Raw genomic sequence first — 25337 nt, forward strand, 5'->3', positions numbered from 1 at the left:
AAACAAAAAGCAAAAACATGAACAAAAAACATCTTAAAGTGACTAAGTGCAAACAGAAAATCCAAGAAAAGACGGCAAAATATTGCAGGAAAAGCACCGTACACCAACGCAGGACGTTGCAGCTACACGTAGGGTTAACATAGAGAGCCACGAAGATACGTGCAGAAGAAAGAAGGAGACGTCGCAGAACTACTGCCGAGATCCCCGTTACGTTTACTCGCTTGGGAGGGGCGCTGCACTTGCCCCACGCACCCTGCTGTGAAGAGAAATGTTCACCGTACGATTGCAGTCAAAGTTATGTGATTGTCAGAGTTGGAATTAATCCAAATGGAGTGACAAAGCGACGTTCGTTATTTTACGAACGCGGCATGGGCAGGCGTCGTGCTGGCCTCATCGCGAACAGCACTTGCCGCTAAACTCTGATGAGGCTATACAGGGGGGAATCTTTGTCTTTGTCGTGGACTGCAGGAGCTGCATCCTCCAGGCGGACTCGGAGAAGCTGAGGCAGCTGTGGATCCAGGCGGTGCAGGCGAGCATCGCCACGGCGTACCGTGACGCGTGCGACGACACGTACGCCATGGTACGCGTGTGTGAGCGTGTGAGTGTGTGTGAGTGTGTGTGTGAGTGTGTGTGTGTGAGTGAGTGTGTGTGAGTGTGTGTTTTTATGAATGTATGTAAGCGGTTAGCACGCCGCGCCACAAACCCGGCGACACCAGTGACGATTATCTGAACCGGTCCTGGGCCTCCCCTAGGTCGACTCAGCCTCGAATGAGTACGTGGTGTGGCACGTAAACATCGCCACTGGGGAGACAAAGGCGGCCGGGCGTGGTGCTGGCCACCCACCCCCTTGTGTGCCGTGCCGGCATTCATAGGTGCTCGCTAACAGCACTTGTCCCTACTGCCTGTTAAAGCTATATGGGGGATCTTTGTCTTAACGCACTGTACACAGCCCACTGCGCTGATTAGAGGTGCGGAGCAAGGACGACAAATTAAACACAAAAAGCAGTTCTCAAGAAATTGTTTTTGTGTGCTCGCTAACCCCACAAAAGTCTGCTCAGGTTATACGGGGGATCTTTGTCTTTTGGGTGTGGGGGAGCGGTTAGTGTAGCGGTTAGCGTTACGCTGCGCCACGAACCCAGCGACCCGAGTTCGATTCCCGCTCACGGCCATCACCAGTCACGGTTATCTGAACTGGTCCTGGGCCTCCCCTAGGTCGACTCAGCCTCAAAATGAGTACCCGGTGCGGTGTGTAAACATTGCCGCTGGTGACGACACTAAGTGCGTCGTCACCACGGTTCGTCACCGTGGGCCGTCACACGTGTCGTCACGCGTGTCGTCACGCGTGTCGTCACACGTGTCGTCACACGTGTCGTCACGCATGCATCGCAGCGCCTGGAGCGGAACGCGTCGCCCTCCACGGGAAGCCTGGACTCTGCGTCGGACGCCCGTGACCGCGGGGCGCGAGGCTGCAGCGACAACGTGCTGGCGCGCGTGCAGGCCATCCGGGGCAACGAGCGCTGCTGCGACTGCGGGCAGCCCGACCCGCGCTGGGCCAGCATAAACCTGGGCATCGCCCTCTGCATCGAGTGCTCCGGGATTCACAGGTCAGAGGGCACGGGGGTCACGAGAGAGAGAGAGTGAGAGAGATGGGGAGTGGTGGTTAACGCATTGCGCTCCGAATTCAAAGACCCGAGTTTGATTCCCGCTCACGGTCAACATCGGTGACGAGTGTCTGAACCAGGTGCTGGGCCTCCCCTAGGTCGACTCAGCCTTAAGTTAGTACCATCAGATTTGGGGAGACAAAGGTGGCCGGGCGTGGTGCTAACAACCCACCCCCTTGTGTGCCTTGCCGGTCTTAATAAGTTTTCACTAACAGCACTTGCCACAACAGTTTGTATGACTACACGGGGAATCTTTGTCTTTGTGTGTTTGAATGTTTGCAGGAGCCTTGGAGTTCACTGCTCTAAAGTTCGATCCCTAACCCTGGACTCGTGGGAACCAGAGCTTCTGAAGGTCTGAGCTCCCAATAATTCACTCATTCATTCACTCATCCTGTATTCATTTGCTCATTGGTCTTCAAGAATCAGTTAATTCACTCGTCTATCCGTTCATTCACTCGTTCCCCATTAATTTGTCCCTAAATTAATTCACTCACTTTTTCTCCATTCATTCATCATTCATCTCCTTCGCAACGTGTTTGAATGCATCTGTTCATTAACTAGTCCTGCCAGTTCTTAATTTACCTTCGCGTTCACTCGCACACTCACCGATTGGTCTCTCTCCATTCTTCCACCGGATCATCTGTTTGTACGTTCACTTATGAACATAATTTGCCCATCCTCTCGGCCAGCCCTTAGTCGTGTGCAGTTGTCTATTTATTCTATGGTGGCCACGACCCCGACCAGGAAGAGGGGGTTCCTAAATAGGAAGGGGCGGTGCCTAAACGGTAAGAGGTGAGACTTAAAAGGAAAGGGAGGCAGGGCATTAAAAGGAAAGGAGTGGATGGTAAGGGGTGGATTCTACTCCGGAAGAGGCGGGGCCTAATCAGGAAGGGGTGGTGCTTGTGAACCCGGTGACCCAGGTTAGATTCCCGCTCATGGGCGACACCAGTGACGATGATCTGAATTGGTCCTGAGCCTCACCTAGGTCAACTCAGCCTCAAATGAGTACAGTTGCTGGTGCGGTGTGTAAACATCGCCACTTGTGGTGCGGGTCATCCGCCCGCTCACAGGTGCGCCGTGCCCAGCCTTCACGGGTGCTGCTCGTTAACAGCACTTGCCCCGACAGTCCATTAAAGGCTACACGGCGGACCTTTGTCTCTGTGCTTGTGTGCGTGCGTCACAGCTGATGTGTGAGCTCGGGAACCACGTGATCAACGACATCTACGAGGCGAGCGCGGAAGACGTCGGCGGCAAGAAGCCAACTCCGTCGAGCTCACGGTGACGCCGCTAGGAGTGGTCGGGCTTTAGCTCTGACGATCGGCTGCCGTGCGATGTCGCTCCGCGCCGGCATTAACCGCCCAATGGCCGTGCCGCCGTCTTGATGCGGTCGTCAGAGACTTTATCTCTGGCTCGCCGCCCCGACGGACACCCGTGTGCACCGTGTGACGATGTCATTCGCTTGACTGCGTTGCGTGGTGGCGGGGAGATGTTGCGGCGCAGGTTTTGGCACCATGTTGTTATGTGGCCGAACAGAAAAATCTATTATTAGCAAAATCATCACCTCTGATGTTATTTGCCATCACAAACCTCGCTCGCATCCCAGGTCATCCTTTTTCCAATTGCTATTCCAATCCTGGTCTATTGAGTTCTCACCTAGTTACAGATTATCAACTTGAATTTGAACATCTGTTGTACCCAAGCCCATCAAGCTTAACTTTACAAACAGCTGCTGCCACCACCGACACCTGACTCCAAACTCTCTGCACCCCTTGACCTCTCTAACCCCTTGACCTCTCTAACCCCTTGACCTCTCTAACCCCTTGACCTCTCTAACCCTTTGACCTCTCTAACCCCTTGACCTCTCTAACACCTTGACCCCTTGACCTCTCGACCTCTCCCACCCCCCCACCCCCTCTCAGCCAGGAGAAGGAGATGTGGATTCGGGCCAAATATGTCGACCGCAAGTTCCTGCGTCCGTTCCCGGAGGCCGCTCGTCTCGCGCAGGAGTCCGGCGCCCTGTGGGCCCCTCGGCCCGTGGGCCCCGCGCTGCGCCCCGGCTCCTCCCGCGCTCCGAGCAGCACCGGTGGGATCAACGCCAACATCGGCGGCGGCCGCGGCAGAAACACCGGAATTGGCGGCGGCGGTGGCGGAGGAGGGGGCGGCACCATGGGATCCGGAGGCTCCAGGCGGAGCGGATCGGCGTCCGGCTCTCAGCGCGGCCTGCGAGTGTCGGGCGGCAGCGGGCGGAGGAGGCGGAGGAGGAGCAGCGGAGGAGGTGGTGGTGGGGGGGCGTCGAACGGGCCGGGCCCTGCCGGGATGCTGCCGGGGGGCGGCGGTGGGGGTGGCCGGAGGGAGACGGGCACCTCGCTGTCGTCGCCGAGACTCCATCCTGCCGGTACGGCACCGAGGGGGTTGCCCGGGTGGCATGGGGAGGGTCGGGGCAGAGTTCATTTGTTTCATGTTAATAACAACGAAGGGATTATAACGATTTATGTACCCGGGAAAGACACACTGTAGCGGGGTCTTGCATTGGGATGTTTGGCCAACACCAATTGCATTCGTCATTGTCGTCGTCGTCATCACCGTGATAAGTACGTAGGATACAAAAGCTCTCGTTGTGCCACCCAATTACCTCATTGCCCCACCCAATGACCTCATTGCCCCACCGAATGACCTCGCTGCGCCGCTCGCCATCATTGCAAGGTGAGGCGGCTGGCGTCACGACAGATATGACGAGACCATGAGCCCTCCAGTCTGAATAGGGATTCTGATTAATTACGAATGTCTTGAGCGTCAAGCCTGCATCGGATTCATGAAGCCATCTGTGCGGACCTGTGAATGTCATCCGCTCGTGCGTGTTGTTTCCACCAGGTACAACGATCTCGGCAGAGCAGGACTCTTCTAAAACAAACAAAAGGAGTCTTTAGACTCGATGAGGCCTCAGCAGAATAAATAACGAAATAAACGAGAGCGAAAGCAATTTACAGAGCATCATTCATGATAATTGCATCTCGCACTATAATAATAATTGAAATAAGTCGGTGTTATCGGATGACTCTGCTGCTGGGTGGGACGCAGTGGTAGCGGTGACGGTCGCGGTGGCGCGGTGGTGGTGCCGGTGGTGCCGGTGGTGGCGGTGGTGGCGGTGGTGGCGGCGGTGGTGGCAGTGGTGGTGGGGATGGTGGTGCCGGTGGTGGTGGCGGTGGTGGTGGCGGTGGTGGTGGCGGTGGTGGTGGGGATGGTGGTGCCGGTGGTGGTGCCGGTGGTGGTGGCGGTGGTGGGGGCGGTGGTGGTGGGGGCGGTGGTGGTGGGGATGGTGGTGCCGGTGGTGGTGGCGGTGGTGGTGGCGGTGGTGGTGGCGGTGGTGGTGGTGGCGGTGGTGGTGGGGATGGTGGTGCCGGTGATGGTGGCGGTGGTGGTGGGGGCGGTGGTGGTCGCTTTTTGGTGGGGGCGGTTTGTAAACTCCCGTAGCCCTCGTCCACAACTGACGCACCGGGAGATGGAGCCGGAGCGGCAACCATTGGGTTAACAAGTCCAGTGTGCTGACCATTCCATCACGCCATCGTCGCGTGGGTGTGTACTGTAGTACACGTGTTTACAAATGTATCTGTGTATTGTACGTAATTATGTGTTGTCGTTAAATTATCAAAGCTGCTTTGATCCATCGGCCAAAATCCCTTTCGGCTCCTTCCTGCCCCCCTCTGCCCCCCCCCACATTCCCCTTGCCCCCCCCCCCAATCCCGTACCCCCAACTGCCCAATTGCAATGCTTTTCAAGATAACGGCACATATCTCTGTTGCCAAAACTGTTGGGTTTGAAGTCGCTTCGCGCTCGATAAGAATTCTAATTAAATGCGAGAAAAGTGTGGGCCCTGTTTTTAATGTCTCTTCGCAAGAGTGGCACAGAAATGTTGTGTTTCTTGGCTTACATTCCATTGTTTTTGGATGATTGTGCTTCTGCGATGGGGTCTCCAACCATCAGAGGCTTGCCATGTGTGTGACCGTGATGCGTGGCTGTGTGGAAACAGCTGATCCTAATGTGTGTTCTTCACATCCTATTCTCTCTCCTCTCTGTCCCTCCCTTCATATACCACACGCACCTGCACTCACTCTCCTGCACCCTCCCCTGCACCCCCTCCCCTGCACCCCCTCCCCTGCACCCCCTCCCCTGCACCCTCCCCTGCACCCTCCCCTGCACCCTTCCCTGCACTCCTTCTCCTGCACCCTCCCCTGCACTCCTTCCCCTGCACCCTCCCCTGCACACTCTCCCCTGCACACCCTCTCCTGCACACACTCCCCTGCACCCTCCCCTGCACCCTCCCCCGGGGCCGCAGTAGCCGCGCTGGAGAAACAGTTCCGCAGGGACTCGCTGTTCTGCCCGGACGAACTCGACTCACTCTTCTCCTACTTCGACAACGCGGCCGCTGGAGGCGGGGCACGCAGTACGTGGGGGGCTGGGGGAGACACAGGGGGTCTCGGGCGCCTCTGTGTGTGTGGAGTTTGTTTGATTCCCCCCACCCCGCTCGGCATGGGTTTCCTCCGGGGTTTTCCGATTGCCTCCCATATAGCGCCCCCCCCCCCCCACCGATATTTGAGGTCCTTCCCGCCCGCAGTGGCTTGATGGAGATACATTGACGACAAAGACGGCAGTGCTGGTCAACAGACAGCCGAGTGCTGAGAAATGAGCTGCAAAATGTCTCCATTGGGATTACACAGAGCCCAGATCGCCACCCCCCCCCACCCCCACACATACTGTGAAAACTTGGCAGGACCCTCCTGAAAAAGAGTCATGAGGCTCGGCGAGGAATTCCTGCGTACACAAAGCGTAACGATGGTAATGATAATAATATATATTTTTTTAAGTACGGCTTAATGAAGATGCAGATCATTCGTAACTTTTTCACGGTGAGTGCATTTCAGACGGATAAAATACAAATCTGCGGAAGTCGGGGCAGCTCCGGGTCACTCTCCCCTGACCACCACCGGGGAGGCAGTCTTAGCTGCTCCCCCGGGGGGCGGGGGGGGGGGGGCTCCCGCGGATTTCTAAATCCATACCTCCACGGCCGAGAAGCACGACTGCCCCACGTGACTCGCTAAGCGTCTTGCGTCTCTGGGCCAAATGAATATGTTGGTCCTTGTGGCTCATGGGGGTCAGGAGGTTTGGGCCACCCCTAAATGACAGCCGGTCACGACCCAGTGACTGACGTGAACTCTAATGATGCTCTAGAAGGGGCTAGAAAGCCGTCGTTTGGCTGATGTGTTGACCTGTAACTGCCGCCACCTCCCAGTGCAGCTGCACCGCCTGCGCACTCGGTAGCTGCTGCTATGCCGCTGGAGATGACAGCGCGTCTGTGTTTGTGTGTCACACGCAGAGCCATCGCAGTCGCCCGTGTCGCACCACGGGGAGGAGATAGAGGGACGCTCTCATGGTAAATCACGGCGACACCTGCAGCACTCAGCACTCAGCACAGAATCTGAATATGTATTTGTACTGGGGGAATCCGATGAGCTATGAAGCTCTTTTTTACAGAAGTTCAGAAGGGGCGTTTCAGAATGTTACAAACAATACGAACACGCAATGGAAGTGCAAAGTATAGGAAAGGTAAACGAATATACAAATAAAACTAAACTAATTCTTATCCGAACAGTTAAAGCCCACTTCGATATTAGCTTACTTTTCAGAAGCGACCCGGCCACAAATGATCGCTCAACGAAGTGGCTTATCGTCGCGTGGAAGTTTTCGTGGCAAATTAATCTAAATATTATAGTACACCACACCGTACACAGCACGTGACAGAGTACACGAAACAGTGCACAACACAGCACACAATGCAGGAAACAACAACGCATGAGGCTTAACACATTTCCGGAAGACCCAACCGAGACGCATGGCGATCTGACACCCCCTACTCTTACATCACCACTCAGTAGCCCCGCCCACTACTCACTAGCCCCGCCCACTACCCAGTAGCCCCGCCCACTACTCACTAGCCCCGCCCACTACTCAGTAGCCCCACCCACTACTCAGGTAGCCCCGCCCACTACTCAGTAGCCCCCGCCCACTACTCAGTAGCCCCGCCCACGACTCAGTAGCCCCGCCCACTACTCAGTAGCCCCGCCCACTACTCAGCAGCCCCGCCCACTATTCAGTAGCCCCGCCCACTACTCAGTAGCCCCGCCCACTACTCAGTAGCCCTGCCCACTTTTCAGTAGCCCCGCCCACTACTCAGTAGCCCCGCCCACTACTCACAAGCCCCTCCCACTATTCAGTAGCCCCGCCCACTGACCGGATAGCTCCGCCCACTACTCAGTAACCCCGCCCACTTCTCAGTAACCCCGCCCACTACTCAGTAGCCCCGCCCACTACTCACTAGCTCCGCCCACTACTTTAGTAGCTCCTCCCTCGGCCTGCATCTTGAGTCAAGCAAGAAGCCAGCCAATGCTAAACAAGCCACTAAAACCCCCGGCTTTCACGAAAAGCTTTGTGACACCAGGACAGAGTTTGTGAAACTCCCGTGGACTATCCCGGCCAACCCGGGACACTCGGTCGCCCGAACGACGCAGCACAGTACACGGCAGAGTACACAAGAGCGCGCGACGCAGCACAAGGACACGCCAACGCACGAGAGTGGCGTTGGTGCGTCGGTCCGCGACGCAGTGCGTAACACGGCCCAGTGGTGTGTGTGGCGCGTGCTGCGGCAGCAGGGCTCAGCAGTGACAGTGGGCTGGGCGGCAGCTCCGATGGCAGCACGGACATCCTGGTGTTCGACTCCGTGCCGGAGCAGGGTGCGACACGCAGCCGCACAGCCACCACCACCACCACCACGGCACAGCGGCGGCGGAGACGCGATAACGGCAGCACCGCAACGATAACACGGACGGCAATAACGACAGCAGCACAGCGACAACACAATGACAACACTAACACACTCGCGACAGCAACATGACAGTTCATGATGATGTAGAATTTGCGCCAGCATTACCGCTCAAGGCCCCTTCCACGAAGGAGGCCCGCTGTGTTTCAGCACCTTGGCTCGCCAAGAGAGCACGGTACAGCAAAGTGTGGACTAATCTCCATCTGTCCCTTCTGTACGGGATAGAGTGTTTCCCCCTCGCTTCGAGTGGGGTTTCTCCGAGTGCTCCCGTTCCAATGACAGCATCACTTGCCAATGGGATATTTCCGTGGTGCTTAATTCGAGATTTCGGGATAAAATTGTTGGAAATTCAGGAAGCCGAAATTTTACGGCAATGTCTTCGGCGAGGGCTGCATTTAAAAAAAAAATTGTCCTTCGACGCACCGTTTGAGATATTACCGAGCGTGACAGACGGACGGACAGATGTTCAAACACCAAATAGAAACCTTTTGCAAAAACCAAGACTCCATTGACCTCACACAGTAATTGTGGTAAACATGCAAACATGTGGCATTGTCTTCGAAACGGATTGGTCTACACCAGAGACAGCCTTCTTTCAGGCCTAGTCTCACCCGTGTCACACCAGAGAACGCCAAAAGGCGAATATGCATACACAACAGATTTGATGATGGATACATTTCAGCTTTACCCTTGAGGGGGGCTCTCTAGAGCTCCCTATAGGGGAGGCCCCTTCCAGCACAGTGACACGAGCGAGAAATTGCAGGGCTGCGCCTCTAACTTTTAACAATCGACCATGAGGCCCCCTCCTCGTGGCAACAAGTTGTGTCCTGTACCGGGCTCCTATTGAAATAGATTAAAAGTATACACGCAAGAAATACACAAACTATCGGCCACTAAAGCACCGCCCGCCCGCCACCACCACCACCTCCCCCCCACCTTAGCGAGCGAGTGCTCGGACGACTCGAGCCTGGAGGAAGAGGAGGCCGACGAGGAGGAGGAGGTGGACGGCTTCCGTCAGGACGGCGGCGAATCCTCCTCCGTCGCCTCGACGCTGGGCATCGGCAACAACGCGGCCACCGCCACGGCCACCGCCAAGGCCGCCGCGGCCGTCTCGGCGGCGTCGTCTTCGTCGTCCGCCACCATGCTGCTCATGTCGGCCGCGATGCGCTCGCTGGCGCTGCGTGGCCCCCCCGTGGAGGCGACGCCAGCGTGGCTGCTGCGCCGCGCGGCGCTGGCTCGCTGCCTGCCCGTCATGGCCGAGGCGTTGGCCCACGGCGCCGACGTCAATCGGCCGAGCGGCCTTGGGGAGCGCGACGACGACGACGACGAGGAGCGGGAGGAGGGGGAGGAGGATGACGAGGAAGGGAACAACGGCGGAGGTGGACGGGGCGCCAGCGCAGACAACGAGGGACGGACGCCGCTCGTTTACGCCGTGTATGGGGTACGTGTGTGCGTGTGTGTGTGTGTGCGTGCGTGCGTGGGGCGCTGCGGTGGTTAACTACATGGGTTCGATCCTGACCCTGACGCCTGTTGTATACTTCGAGTTTGCGTGTCTCTCTTTCTCCCCGTGGTCACGTGGATTTTTCTCCGGGTCCTCCACTATCTCCCTCCACATTTTGTAATCAACATACATTTCCACGTGATAAGCCACTTCGTTGATTTTTGTGGGCAGGTCACTTCTAGCTCAGTGGGCCTTACCTGGTAAAATAAAAAATAGTTCGTATGTTCGACTTCTTTCGCACCGTACATAGCCAACCGTGCTAATCAGAGGTGTGGGGGAAGGACAACGAACTAAACACAAAACGCAGTTCTCAAGAAATGAGTTGTCAATCTAGATGATCACTTAAAAGTGCATAGCTCCAATGGCTTCTTAATATCGGAAGGAAGAGCGTTCCAGACGGCCGCAGAAGCGTGCGATGCAGTGGCCACCGTCTTTGTTCGATAGCCAGCAGCCCAAAGCCGCTGCTGCTGCTGCGGTGAGCGGAGTTCCCGTGACGCTTTATGCTTCTAGACGAGACGACCAGTGAGGTATTGTGGTTCATTTGTGGCAAGCACAATACGTGCCGGCGTTAGCGGGCGTGTCAGGGTTGGTGGGTCGTGAGGAGATGGGTGGGCATTGGCTGTACACGGTGGTACTGATACGGCACAATACGACAATATTGCACAGGCATAATACAAGACAACACCGTAGCAGCAACCACACAGATATGGTAAAGTCTAAGATAACGGCGCAGCCCCGCAGTTGCTTCTTCGCGCCGCTGCCGGCAGAAGGGCTTCCGCCGGAGGGAACTCTAGAGCGCCCCTCTAGAGGGTATTTTGCCTACTCTTCCACGCTACTCAGGCATCAAGGAAGAGGTTAAGGAAACCCACACTTGACCCCACCCATTCGCGAACTGCCCATCGACTAACTGCGATGCACACTGCTGGGTGGACAGAGGCGCTGCCGTCTTTGTGTGCGCATATCGCTGCGCGTGTGTGTGCGCGTGTGTGTGCGCGTGTGTGTGCGCGTGTGTGTGCGCGTGTGTGTGCGTGTGTGTGTGCGCATGTGTGTGCGCGTGTGGGCGGGGAGCGGCGGTGCAGTGGTTGGCGTGCTTCGCTACGAGCCCGGCGACCCGAGTTCCATTCACGCTCACGGCCAACATCAGTGGCCGATGCTATGTGAACGGCTTCTGGGCCTACCCCTAGGTCGACTCGGCCTTAATTGTCTGCCCGGTGGTGCCACGTGTAAACATCACACAGCAGCACAGATGGCCGGAGTGTGGTGCTGGCCGCACTCCGGTGTGCCGTGACGACCTTCATTAAGCGCTCGTGAACAGCACTTGCTCCGACAGACATGCGCAGGCTACATAGGGGACCTTTGTCTTTGTTGCGCATGTGATGCAGGGCTCGCTGCTGGCGTGCGAGTTCCTCCTGCAGAACGGAGCCGACGTGAACCTGCGGGACGCGCGAGATCGCAGCCCCCTGCACCACGCCACGCAGCTGGGCTACACCGGGTCAGCTCACCGCACACACCGCATCCATCACACTCACCACACTCACCACACTCACCACACACACCGCATCCATCACACTCACCACACTCACCACACACACCGCATCCATCACACTCACCACACTCACCACACACACCACACTCACCACACTCACCACACACACCGCATCCATCACACTCACCACACTCACCACACTCACCACACACACCACACTCACCACACTCACCACACACACCGCATCCATCACACTCACCACACTCACCACACTCACCACACACACCACACTCACCACACTCACCACACACACCGCATCCATCACACTCACCACACTCACCACACTCACCACACACACCACACTCACCACACTCACCACACACACCGCATCCATCACACTCACCACACTCACCACACTGACCACACACACCACACTCACCACACTCACCACACACACCGCATCCATCACACTCACCACACTCACCACACTCACCACACACACCACACTCACCACACTCACCACACACACCGCATCCATCACACTCACCACACTCACCACACTCACCACACACACCACACTCACCACACTCACCACACACACCGCATCCATCACACTCACCACACTCACCACACTCACCACACACACCACACTCACCACACTCACCACACACACCGCATCCATCACACTCACCACACTCACCACACTCACCACACTCACCACACACACCGCATCCATCACACTCACCACACTCACCACACTCACCACACACACCACACTCACCACACTCACCACACACACCGCATCTATCACACTCACCACACTCACCACACTCACCACACTCACCACACTCACCACACACACCGCATCCATCACACTCACCACACTCACCACACACACCGCATCCATCACACTCACCACACTCACCACACACACCGCATCCATCACACTCACCACACTCACCACACTCACCACACACACCGCATCCATCACACTCACCACACTCACCACACACCGCATCCATCACACTCACCACACTCACCACACTCACCGCATCCATCACACTCACCACACTCACCACACTCACCACACACACCGCATCCATCACACTCACCACACTCACCGCACACACCGCATCCATCACACCCACCACACTCACCACACTCACCACACTCACCACACTCACCACACACACCGCATCCATCACACTCACCACACTCACCACACACACCGCATCCATCACACCCACCACACTCACCACACTCACCACACACACCGCATCCATCACACTCACCACACTCACCGCACACACCGCATCCATCACACTCACCACACTCACCACACACACCGCATCCACCACACTCACCACACTCACCACACACACCGCATCCATCACACTCACCACACTCACCACACACACCGCATCCATCACACTCACCACACTCACCACACACACCACATCCATCACACTCACCACACTTACCACACACACCGCATCCATCACACTCGCCACACTCACCACACTCACCACACTCACCGCATCCATCACACTCACCGCATCCATCACACTCACCACACTCACCACACACACCACACACACCACACTCACCACACTCACCACACTCATCACACACACCGCATCCATCACACTCGCCACACTCACCACAATCACCGCATCCATCACACTCACACACTCACCACACACACCACACTCACCACACTCACCACACTCATCACACACACCGCATCCATCACACTCGCCACACTCACCACACTCACCGCATCCATCACACTCACCACACTCACCACACACACCACACTCACCACACTCACCACACTCATCACACACACCACATCCATCACACTCACCACACTCACCACACACACCGCATCCATCACACTCGCCACACTCACCACACACACCACATCCATCACACTCACCACACTCACCACACACACCGCATCCATCACACTCACCACACTCACCACACACACCACATCCATCACACTCACCACACTCACCACACACACCGCATCCATCACACTCGCCACACTCACCACACTCACCACACTCACCGCATCCATCACACTCACCACACTCACCACACACACCACACTCACCACACTCACCACACTTATCACACACACCGCATCCATCACACTCGCCACACTCACCACACTCACCGCATCCATCACACTCACACACTCACCACACACACCGCATCCATCACACTCACCACACTCACCACACACACCACACTCACCACACTCACCACACTCATCACACACACCGCATCCATCACACTCGCCACACTCACCACACTCACCGCATCCATCACACTCACCACACTCACCACACTCACCGCATCCATCACACTCACCACACTCACCACACACACCGCATCCATCACACTCACCACACTCACCACACTCACCACACACACCACACTCACCACACTCACCACACACACCGCATCCATCACACTCACCACACTCACCACACACACCGCATCCATCACACTCACCACACTCACCACACACACCGCATCCATCACACTCACCACACTCACCACACTCACCACACACACCGCATCCATCACACTCACCACACTCACCACACACCGCATCCATCACACTCACCACACTCACCACACTCACCGCATCCATCACACTCACCACACTCACCACACTCACCACACACACCGCATCCATCACACTCACCACACTCACCGCACACACCGCATCCATCACACCCACCACACTCACCACACTCACCACACTCACCACACTCACCACACACACCGCATCCATCACACCCACCACACTCACCACACTCACCACACACACCGCATCCATCACACTCACCACACTCACCGCACACACCGCATCCATCACACTCACCACACTCACCACACACACCGCATCCACCACACTCACCACACTCACCACACACACCGCATCCATCACACTCACCACACTCACCACACACACCGCATCCATCACACTCACCACACTCACCACACACACCACATCCATCACACTCACCACACTCACCACACACACCGCATCCATCACACTCGCCACACTCACCACACTCACCACACTCACCGCATCCATCACACTCACCGCATCCATCACACTCACCACACTCACCACACACACCACACTCACCACACTCACCACACTCATCACACACACCGCATCCATCACACTCGCCACACTCACCACACTCACCGCATCCATCACACTCACACACTCACCACACACACCACACTCACCACACTCACCACACTCATCACACACACCGCATCCATCACACTCGCCACACTCACCACACTCACCGCATCCATCACACTCACCACACTCACCACACACACCACACTCACCACACTCACCACACTCATCACACACACCACATCCATCACACTCACCACACTCACCACACACACCGCATCCATCACACTCGCCACACTCACCACACACACCACATCCATCACACTCACCACACTCACCACACACACCGCATCCATCACACTCACCACACTCACCACACACACCACATCCATCACACTCACCACACTCACCACACACACCGCATCCATCACACTCGCCACACTCACCACACTCACCACACTCACCGCATCCATCACACTCACCACACTCACCACACACACCACACTCACCACACTCACCACACTCATCACACACACCGCATCCATCACACTCGCCACACTCACCACACTCACCGCATCCATCACACTCACACACTCACCACACACACCGCATCCATCACACTCACCACACTCACCACACACACCACACTCACCACACTCACCACACTCATCACACACACCGCATCCATCACACTCGCCACACTCACCACACTCACCGCATCCATCACACTCACCACACTCACCACACTCACCGCATCCATCACACTCACCACACTCACCACACACACCGCATCCATCACACTCACCCCACTCACCACACCACATAGATGGAGTCCACCAGGTGAGCTCACCCCACTCGCCACATCTACCACACTCGCCACATACACTACACCTACCACGCCATACAGCTGCGGTACACCGGGTGACCTCTCCACACTTACCATACGCGCCACACAAGCCACGCCAAGCCCTCCCTGATCCCCCCTGCCGCCCTGTGCCCCCTCTCCCCCCATGCGCCCTCCCCGTGTCCCCCTCCCACCTGCAGGCAGGTGTGCCTCTTCCTGAAGCGGGGAGCCAATCAGAACGCGGTGGACGAGGGCGGCATGGACCCACTCAGCATCGCCGTGCAGGCGGCCAACGCCGACATCGTGACGCTGTGAGACACGGGGGGACACGGGGGGACACGGGGGGACACGGGGGACACGGGGGACACGGGGGGGACACGGGAGGGACACAGAGACACCCGGGGACACGCGGGGGACACATGGAGCTGGAGACGCACAGAGCAACGGGGACGCGGGGAAACAAGCAAAAGAGGACATACATACGTGTCCGTGTTTATTTCTGTGTTTACCCGTGCTTCCTCGTGTGCCCTGCCCGTGTGAACGCGCGTGCGTGTGCGTGTCCTCCCGCGTGCGTGCAGGCTGCGTCTGGCGCGCATGAACGAGGAGATGCGCGAGTCGGAGGGCTTCTACTCGCACCCGGGCCACTACCCCAGCAGCAGCCCGACCGAGCAGCAGTACCGCAAATGCATCCAGGAGTTTATCGCTCTGCAGATCGACGACGGCTAGACGCACGCCCGCCCGCCCCTTCCGCTCCCCCACGCCTCACCCCCTCGCCCAACAACCACCAAACCCTCACCACCCCCCACCACCACCACCACCGACCGCACGAGCGGCTCTAGGAGAGAGGGGCTCCAGGGGGGGTGCCAGGCCGTGCTCGCGACACTTCCACCGTTATCCGTCCGCGCCGTTTAAACTCGTTATTTATTAACTTCGTCGTCGTCGTTGTTGTTGTTGTTGTTCCCATCGGGGTTGTCCCCGTTGCTGTCGTTGTCGTTGTCGTTGATGATGATTCTTCACGTAAACCCGGTGGCTTGTGAGACCCGCCTCGTTTTACCCTCTCGGCTTCCGTCACAAATCCTCGTGGACCGGGCCCCCACGTCACGTCTCCCGAGTTGGTGAACCTCCCGAGTTGGTGAACCTCCCCAGTTGGTGAACCTCCCCAGTTGGTGAACCTCCCGAGTTGGTGAACCTCCCGAGTTGATGAACCTCCCGCGCGCCACAACGCATTTGGCGGTTCCTTTTCCATCCCGCAATGTTTTCATAATGGACCTTCAAAACCATACCGCTTACACACATTACAAAAAACCTTTTACTCTTGAAGAACCTTCTTAACACGAAATATGAACGTCACTTATATCCCAACCGTAAATCGTTTAAACTTGCTCTTGAATGAATGAATGAAGAGGGGGTGAAACCATTTGCAGTCGACCGGTGTTTTTTACCTGCACTTAATAATTTAATAATAATAAAAACGGTGACCGCGATGGACGGGCGGCAATTTCCAGACATTGAAACGCTTCCAAAATTAACGCAGGATTCGTTCTCGTTTTTTTTATCTGTTGGTTTTAGCCAAAGTTGTTTTAGCCAAAGCGGTTTCACCAAACCGCCTGAATTTGTTCCGACGTGTGTGTACGTTGAACTCCGTTCGCACCGCGCGTAGCCAACCGTTGCTATAATCGGAGGTGCGGGGGAAGGACAACAAACTAAACGCATTCGTTTAGGAAGCGTGGCCCCCACTGGCCCCGCGTTTTGCGAGCCGCGCTTGACGCGACGTCTCTCTCAAAGTCTCTGGTTTTTTTCCACCGAGAAAGGCTCACCGAGTCTCGACACTCGTTCGCCCTTTCCCACCGGCACAATCGTGCCGTGCCAGGGACACGCCAGCCCCGGCACGGCTCGTAAAGAGCCGGCCCGGGTTGATTTTTCCCACTGCAAAAGCCGAGTCGTGCCGAGTCGTGCCGCGCCGCTGACGCCGCTCCGCGACACATGCGTACGACACGCGCGTGACCTCGTAGCGTGCCGACAGACATCGCGCAAAATGAGCACGTCCTTCGTAGACCTTCGTAGACCTTCGTAGGCCCGCACCCCTGGCTCTGCTGGGGCCACGAGCCGGATTTGCACGTTTCGTTATTTTTTTTGCTCGCCGGTCAGCATACCAGTTTGGGAGGGGGGGGGGGGGCGGCCCCCTCACTCTCTGAATCTCAGCTCCACACGTGGGACATGGAGCAGAGTCCTCCTTATGGAATACGGTCACGCGCCTCAACGCACGTGCGTGTGCGTGTGTGTGCGCGTGGACGAGGAAAACTGGAACGCCCAGAGAAAACCCAACACGGACGGAGGGGGGGGGGGAGCGCTCAAACCTACTTGCTGAACTTACCCACTGCTTGCTATAGGCGGCACCTCCACCGCACGTTTCCCGCGACAAGCATGTTCATCAGACATCGTCATCGTCTTCATCACCTGCCGATTCGGGCCTCTCATCTTTGTGCGATCAACCAACCCAATCGTTGAATCACTCTGTTTAAAGAGTTGTTTTTTGTTTTTTTTGTCTCTCCCTTCCACATTCCTGTGGCGGAAGCCAGTCTGTCCGTGAACACAACCTCTCTCTTAATCACCGCAGTCTCTTTCTGGATGTAGCACGCGCTCACACAAACCAACACACAGACAGACAAACAGCAGCAAAGATCATCCATGTAGCCTCGAACAGATTCGGGGCAAGTGCTGTTGCGAGCACCTATGAAGGCTGGCACAGCACACAAGGGGCGGTGAGTGGGCAGCATCACGCCCGGGCAGCACCACGCCCGACCTCCTTTGCAACGCAGCGCGCTAACCGCTACACCACCGCTCCCCACACGGATGAACACACACCTGGACACAGGTAGATACACACAGGTGGACACGCATGAAGGTCACGTGGGTGGACGCACACCTGGAGACTGGCAGATGCAAAGAAACACGCCCACAGGGTAGACAAGCAGCCACACAGCCCCACGTGCAGTCCATACAGGGGGCGTGCAAGGTGGTGTATCAACCAACGTTTCAATAACTCGGAGGCTTTCGCGACCAATATCCATGGTACAGGTTTTTTTAGGTTAGATCGCGTAGATATGTGTCGTTAAACACGCCACCAGGTACAAGAATAATGGGCTTGTCTAATGCGCATGCATTCTATGTACGGTGATTACCATATAAATAACCCAAAGGGCAATGGATTCCCATCGTCATTAATATGCATTCATTCTCCCCCCCCCCCCCACTTCGTGCAAGAAGAGCACGCGAGTGACGTCATCGCATCTCCCCCTCTATTTAAGGAACGAAACTGGAAGATTTCTCCCCAAATCTGTCTGTCGCCTAATGAAGCTAGTTGTAATTACTGGCGAAACGTCGTACTCGGATTTTAAATGTTTGTGGCTTGGCTCTCCAACACACCGGTTAGTGCTGTGCTAGTGACGAATTGGCACGTTCTGTTTACGTGACAAACCTTACTAGTTGGCTGTGTCGGGTGGTGGCGGGTTTAACGACACATTTATATATTTACGCGATATAACCCAAAAAACCTGCATTATGGTCTCAATAACTGCAGTATATACGCGACGGTGAACGTGAAACTGGGCTTTTTGTGGCTAAAGGCACCACCGATTATCACGGTAGACTACGTAAGGTTCGAAAGAAGTTCAACACACACACACACATGCAGTACAGTGCCCATGTGGGTGTGGGGAACTAATCCACTGCAGTCGTGATGATGGCTATAACGATGCTTATATTGAGGTGGTTAATGGTTATAGAGATCAGGGATAAGATGGAAATGGTGATGGCAACAGATGGTGGTGGTGGTGATAATTATTATGATGAAAGGGATCAGGATTATAATATTGTCAATGATTATGGTGATGGAGATAATTGTGATGAGGATGGTTGGTGATGATGAACGTCACGACTATTGATGATGGTCATAGACGATAGTGATGATGATTATTGATAATGGTTATATACGATAGTGATGATCATATTGTTATTCTGGTAGATGATGGTGATGATGATGATGATTATTGACGATGGCTATAGACTACAGTGATGATGAATATCATATTGTTATTCTGGTAGATGATGGTGAAAGTGATGATGATGAAGATTGTGGGACTTGCCGGTGATGTCATCAACCACACCATCTCTCTAGACCAAGGGGTCGTCGTCAGCCTGCGTCTACAGAGCCGCTGCTTCGTGCCTGCCGGCACTATAATTGCAAAGTTTAACAGCAACAAAAACCAAGCTCACTATTATTTTCCATAAACGGCGAACGTCTAAAAGGCCGTCGGTGATTTGCAGTGCGGCGTTACGAATCGGCGCGTGTGCTCTTCTTGTGAAATAGTGGTGTCTCCTATTCACCGCGTGCGTGCGTTGCGGCTCTCGACATATTGAGGTTTTGTTGACCGAATTCGACAAGGTGAGGGAGGGAGGGAGGGGGGGAGAAGCAATGACGGGGCCAAGATGTTTAGGGCGGATGAGCGCGGGGTGACGATGGGCGGAGAGGAGGGGACGAGAGGAAGGAGCGAGCTCAGAAGTGAGCTGCACAGAGGAGCGGCGTCTGTTTTCACAGTGAGCGGCAGGGGGGGGGGCGGGTTCGGAGTGGGAGTGGTCACATGCGAGTCACGTGATGAAACACGGGAGGCTTGAGCTGAGAGAGTGATCGGTATAAAGATGATAGGGGAGGGGTTCGGAGTGTCGAGGGGTGCGCACACACACAAAGTCACGTGATGAAACACGGGAGGCTTTAGCTGATGTATCTATACAGTCGTCGAGATTACATTTGGGGCCCGAAATTCGACGGTGGAGGGAAAACGAGTGTTCGTCAACCGAGTGTTTGTTAACCGAACGAGTGTTAACCGAACTATGCGAATCCATCGTGGGTGCCGAGCGGGTCTGGTGGTCGATCGAGAGCACTTTAGAATCATTGTCACGACACGAGCCCTGAACCATACAGAACCCTCGCACGTGGAGACGGGGAGGTGGGTGGTACGGGGCAGATCGCACCTCCAGAGCAATTACCTACCGCTGCAAATTCCTGGCCACGTATCTAGCACCGTACTTGCTGCTCTTGCGTTTATGTGAAGAAGAAAAAGAGAATTGTAATTATTGTGCAAACTCTCATAGCGTGCGTGCGAGAGAGAGAGACGGTGGAACGAAATGGTGCTTAACGGGATGCACTGAGAAGAGACGTGGCATCGTGGCTTGTCGAATTTCGTGAAAGGGAGAAGTTTGCATGATGGGGTTACATCTACAGAGGTAGATCGTGTGGTGGTGGGGGTGGGAGCTCTGCTTGAGAGGGAGGAGGCGGCGGTGAACAATTCGGCGCTTGAGGACGAAGCAGTGTCGTCCTCGCAGAGCGTGGTGCGTGTGGGGCGACTGGCACGTGGTTTGGGTTTGGCACCACGCGGTTTGGGGGGGGGGGGGTCAGCTAATTACATGGGGGTCACAAAGACATCGGGACCACCCTGTACACCACGGGCCCATGCCACTGTCTGTGGGTCTCTCGTACGAGGTGAATCTGTGGATCCTCGTACGAATCTGTGGGTCTCTAGGTGACTCCACGAGCACCTGTGTTCGTCCGTGCACAGGCCCGGTCTTGTGTGAGGCCGTGGGCAGTGGCGTATCTCAAGTTGTTGTTGTCGTCGGGTGCGAAGGCGGTGCAACTGCGCCGGGCCACACAGGCCGGAGGGGCCCCGGCTTCGGGCGACGAAGAGAGTTGGGGTAGTCACACGGAGTACTGTACAACACCGAACTGGCAAAGCTTCCGCGCAGTGCTGCGGTGGACAATTTTTTTGGGGGGGATAAATAACAAAAGTGACTTTTTGTCTTACTAACCCATTGTTTACACTTCCCGTCAACCGCATGGCCTTCTGGGAGCGCGCACATTCGGCAGTATTGGTTCATATTCGAGCAACAACAAACAACAAAAATCTGGGCCGGTTTCGACGCGCAGTGTCTCGTCAGCAGAGTTGGTACACCACTTGAACCGATAATGCTGGTGAACTGTCAGATGGTCATAGGCAATGACCCCCCCCCCCCACACTGTATAGGATGGGTCCTATTTCAACGCAGGCAACCGTAATGAGGCGGAGAATTTTCCGCCTCCTCTTCATCTGTCCCCAGTGGCCTTCCAGGAGTCACGACCTCGTGGTGTCTCGGTTCAAATCGCCACGCCCCGAAGCCGGGTTTCGCCTTTCTGGAGTTCATCAACAGAGCCGGGATTGCGAACCGAGTGTGTTCACTGCCGGCTTTACCAGACGGTGTTGTTGGTAAGAAGTGTCCTCACTAACCCCCCTCCACAAAGGGTGATATTGGTCGGATGATATTGGTAGGATGATATTGGTAGGATGATATTGGTAGGATAATAGCGGTAGGATAACCCCTTCCATAGAGGGTGATATTGGTCGGATGATATTGGTAGGATCACCCCCTCTATGGAGGGAGTTATCCTACCAATATTATCCTACCAAAATTATTCTACCAATATTTTCCTACCAATATCACCCGGTCAAAGACCGTCTCAAGCGTCAACTTTACATTGGATCGACCATGCGAGTATGTACCGCATGTTGAACTTCTTTCGCACCGTACGAAGCCAACTGTGCTAATCGGAGGTGCGGGTGGGGGGACAAATCAAACGTAACGCACGAGAAGCGGATTTAAAGAAATTATTGTTTTAGTGGCCGTGTGTGAGAGCAGGGCTCGAGGTGACCTGGGGGCATTTAAGTCTGCCAGTAGGGGGCCATCCATTTAGTAGGTACGCAAAAATATGTCGAAACTTGACCCCTCCCCCCCCTCCCTGTACGCATGCGGACTTTTTACGACGCACCCCCCGAACCCTGTAGAACGGCCGATATTTAATCCACGCAGAAACGATCAATGATGAATAATATTAAGGTGTTTAAACGAACAGATAGTCCACCGCCGGACTATCTAACTCATTTGAAGGCCAATGTAGACAAATTATTATTGAGGTTTAACCCCCCCCCCCCCCCCGTTTCCTATGCGTACGCAGATTGTCAGTAGACCACCCGTACGCAAGCGTGCGCATTTGGGTTAACCCCCCTCCCCCCTCCATGCGTACGTACTAAATTGATGGCCCCTAGGAGGCTGGGGGGGCAGCGATTGGCCGTGTTGGTCGTTCCGATCGAGTCGTCTGCGGGCAACTCTCAAATTTGTGGCAAATATTTGACGGCCACAACGTGGGTGTCATTATTGACGAATGTGGTTTTTTTAATGTTTGTTTTTAATTTGTGATTTGTGCACAGCTGCCTACGCAGCAGCAGCAGCAGCGGCAGCAGTGGCAGCATCACCAGAATAATATTTGCCCGAACAGACGGCTTCGCGAAACCTCACTTGCTGTACTGCCCATCTTCCGGCCACCATTGAAGCCCCCCCACCAAGTGGCCTGGATCGGTCACCAAAAGCGACTCCGCTGATGAACTCCAGAACGGAGATGAACCCGCGGTCCTAGAGCCCCTTGGTGTTGGGTGGAGGCGCTCACGCCGATCCCCCGTAGATAAACAACAACAAAAATGTTCACAATTTGTATTTGTTGTACGTGGAAATACCAAAACAAAGGTGATTATTGCTGGCAATGTGTTTACTAAGCGGGTGCTCTGCGATTGGTTCCTATTGACGGTTGTCGCGTGGGTAACTCACGTCTCGCGGTATGGAGACGTGGGGGGATGGGGGTGGAATTACGTGAATTCGATAATAACTTAAACTTCGAATGCGGATAATTGTTATTCACATTAATATCGCTTTAACGCCGCGTCTTGACTTATTTTACGACAGTCCCGTTTGACTAAGTTGCTTATTTATTATCGTCGTTATGGCTACAGTATTATTAATATTATTACTGAAAAACAGTGTGGGTGAATGCGTGTGTGTGTATCTGGGATGGGGAGCGGTGGCGGAGTGGTTAGCGCGCTGCGCTACAAACCTGGCGACCCGAGTTCGATTCTCGCTCACGGCCAACACCGGTGACGATTATCTGAACCGGTCCTCTCTCCTAGGTCAGCTCAGCGTTAAATGAGTGCATGGTGCGATGTGTAAAAGCGTCAGCACCGGGGAGACAAAGGCGGCCAGGCATGGTGCTGGCCACCCACCCCCTCGTGTGCCGTGCCGGCCTTCATAGGTGCTCGCTAACAGCACTTGCCCCTTACATTCTATTAAGACTATATGGGGGATCTTTGTCTTTTTCTCTCCCACTACACCCACATAACCTTCCCGCAAGTTAGTTCCCATGAATTGTAATTCGCAGGTGATTGGTAATCGATTCGTTTTAAAACGCCGTGAACGTAACAGCCTCTGCTGGCTGGGAGCGAGGTCACACCGACACAAGGGACACAGCGTTTAAGAATCGAGAAACATTGATTTTAATCGATGAAGAGGTGCGCCCTAATATCTATATCCCCTAGTCAAGTGTGTGCGTGTGGGTATATTGATGTTAGTGCATGTCTGCATGTGTGTGTGTATATGTGCGTGAGTGTATGAGTGGGGAGTGGTGGCGCAGTGGTTAGCGCACTTCGCCACGAACCCGGGTCGGGCTGCGTGAGTTACATTTTTCGACGACGGCCAACATCAGTGGCGTGCGAGAGATCCGAAAAAAAAAATCGATCTCGCCCGGGTGTCTCCCGTAGGGTTGACTCAGCCGTAAATGAGTACCTGGTGCGATGCGTCCACCACTGGCACTGGGGAGACGAAGGAAGGAAGGCCGGGCAAGCGTGGAGATGTTCCGGCCTTCATAGGTGCTCGCTAACAGCACTTGTCCCCTGCAGTCTATAAAGGCTATACGGGGTGGGCGGGCGTCTTTGTGTATATACAGTATTTGCGTATGAGGTGTATGTAATACAGTACATTTAATTTTAACGAGATATTAAAACGTGGAAAAAAACCCACAGCCTTTGATATATCCACTGCTGGATGAACGGGGTGGAAGCGGGTGGCCCAGTGTGGACAGCAGCACTGCGTCACACCATTAACCCTTTGCGAGCCGAGTTCGACTCCCGGCTAACATCAAGTTGGCGAGTGATGTAACGACCCCCACCCCCACCCGCATCACCAGGCCACACTGACCAGCGCGGTGAAGTATGGTCACCCCCCCCCCTCCACCCCCCCACTCCCCATGACTGGCACGACATTGGGGGGGGGGGTATGGGGGTGAGACCTTTATTCAGCAGTGGTTTAACAAAGGTCCGTAAATTATTATGATTTTATATTGATGTTAATATTATTATCGTTATTGATTGCTATTGTATAAAAACCAATTAAGAAACTCTCTCCACACACACAAAGTGTTGCACTTTTCTCCCTCCCCCCCCCCCATGCAATTTCACGTTTTGCCGCTCGCGTGATTTATTTTTGTTGGCTCCGGTGGTCGTGATGAGCTCCTTGTTGAATGAAACCTGTGCAGTCAGATGTGAAACTCCCGAGTCTGCTGTTATTTATCACGCAACCACACGGCGAGTCGTACGCGGGTAAGGTTCGGGTCCCACGTGTGTGTTGACTGTTAGTGGGGAGCGGTGGCGCAGTGGTTAGCGCGCCGCGCTACGAACCCGGCGACGACACAAGGGCGATTATTTGAACCAGGGCCTCCCTCCTCTAGGTCGACTCGGCCTCAGTTTAATACCTGGTGCCGTGTGTAAACGTCAGTACTGGGGAGACAAAGGTGGCCGGGCGCGGTGCTGACCGCTCATCCCCGAGCGCGCCCTGGTCTGTTTTGGGTGACCAGAGTCAAAGGTTCGGTGAGACTCTCTCTCAAGTTTCT

At 55.2% G+C, this 25337-nt stretch overlaps 1 protein-coding gene across 6 annotated transcripts in view; it reads left to right on the forward strand.

Annotated features, from left to right (window-relative positions):
- The window catches only part of ACAP1 (ArfGAP with coiled-coil, ankyrin repeat and PH domains 1), an 84309-nt gene extending 59314 nt beyond the window's left edge, over positions 1–24995 (forward strand). For 3 of the 6 annotated variants that reach the window (XM_078869697.1, XM_078869698.1, XM_078869696.1), the window contains 12 exons: positions 469–580; positions 1390–1604; positions 1944–2013; positions 2845–2939; positions 3581–4056; positions 5995–6102; positions 7033–7089; positions 8336–8446; positions 9477–9976; positions 11419–11528; positions 15739–15849; positions 16117–24995. In XM_078869697.1, the coding sequence (XP_078725823.1) occupies positions 469–580; positions 1390–1604; positions 1944–2013; positions 2845–2939; positions 3581–4056; positions 5995–6102; positions 7033–7089; positions 8336–8446; positions 9477–9976; positions 11419–11528; positions 15739–15849; positions 16117–16264 (2113 nt within the window). In that variant the 3' untranslated portion in view covers positions 16265–24995. The remainder of the gene's footprint in view (positions 1–468; positions 581–1389; positions 1605–1943; positions 2014–2844; positions 2940–3580; positions 4057–5994; positions 6103–7032; positions 7090–8335; positions 8447–9476; positions 9977–11418; positions 11529–15738; positions 15850–16116) is intronic. The other 3 variants (XM_078869700.1, XM_078869702.1, XM_078869699.1) reach the window with 3 other exon arrangements.
- The last annotated feature ends 342 nt before the right edge of the window (positions 24996–25337 follow it).

Source organism: Lampetra fluviatilis, chromosome 28 (assembly GCF_964198595.1).
Source record: "Lampetra fluviatilis chromosome 28, kcLamFluv1.1, whole genome shotgun sequence".
In the NCBI taxonomy this organism is placed as follows: domain Eukaryota; kingdom Metazoa; phylum Chordata; class Hyperoartia; order Petromyzontiformes; family Petromyzontidae; genus Lampetra; species Lampetra fluviatilis.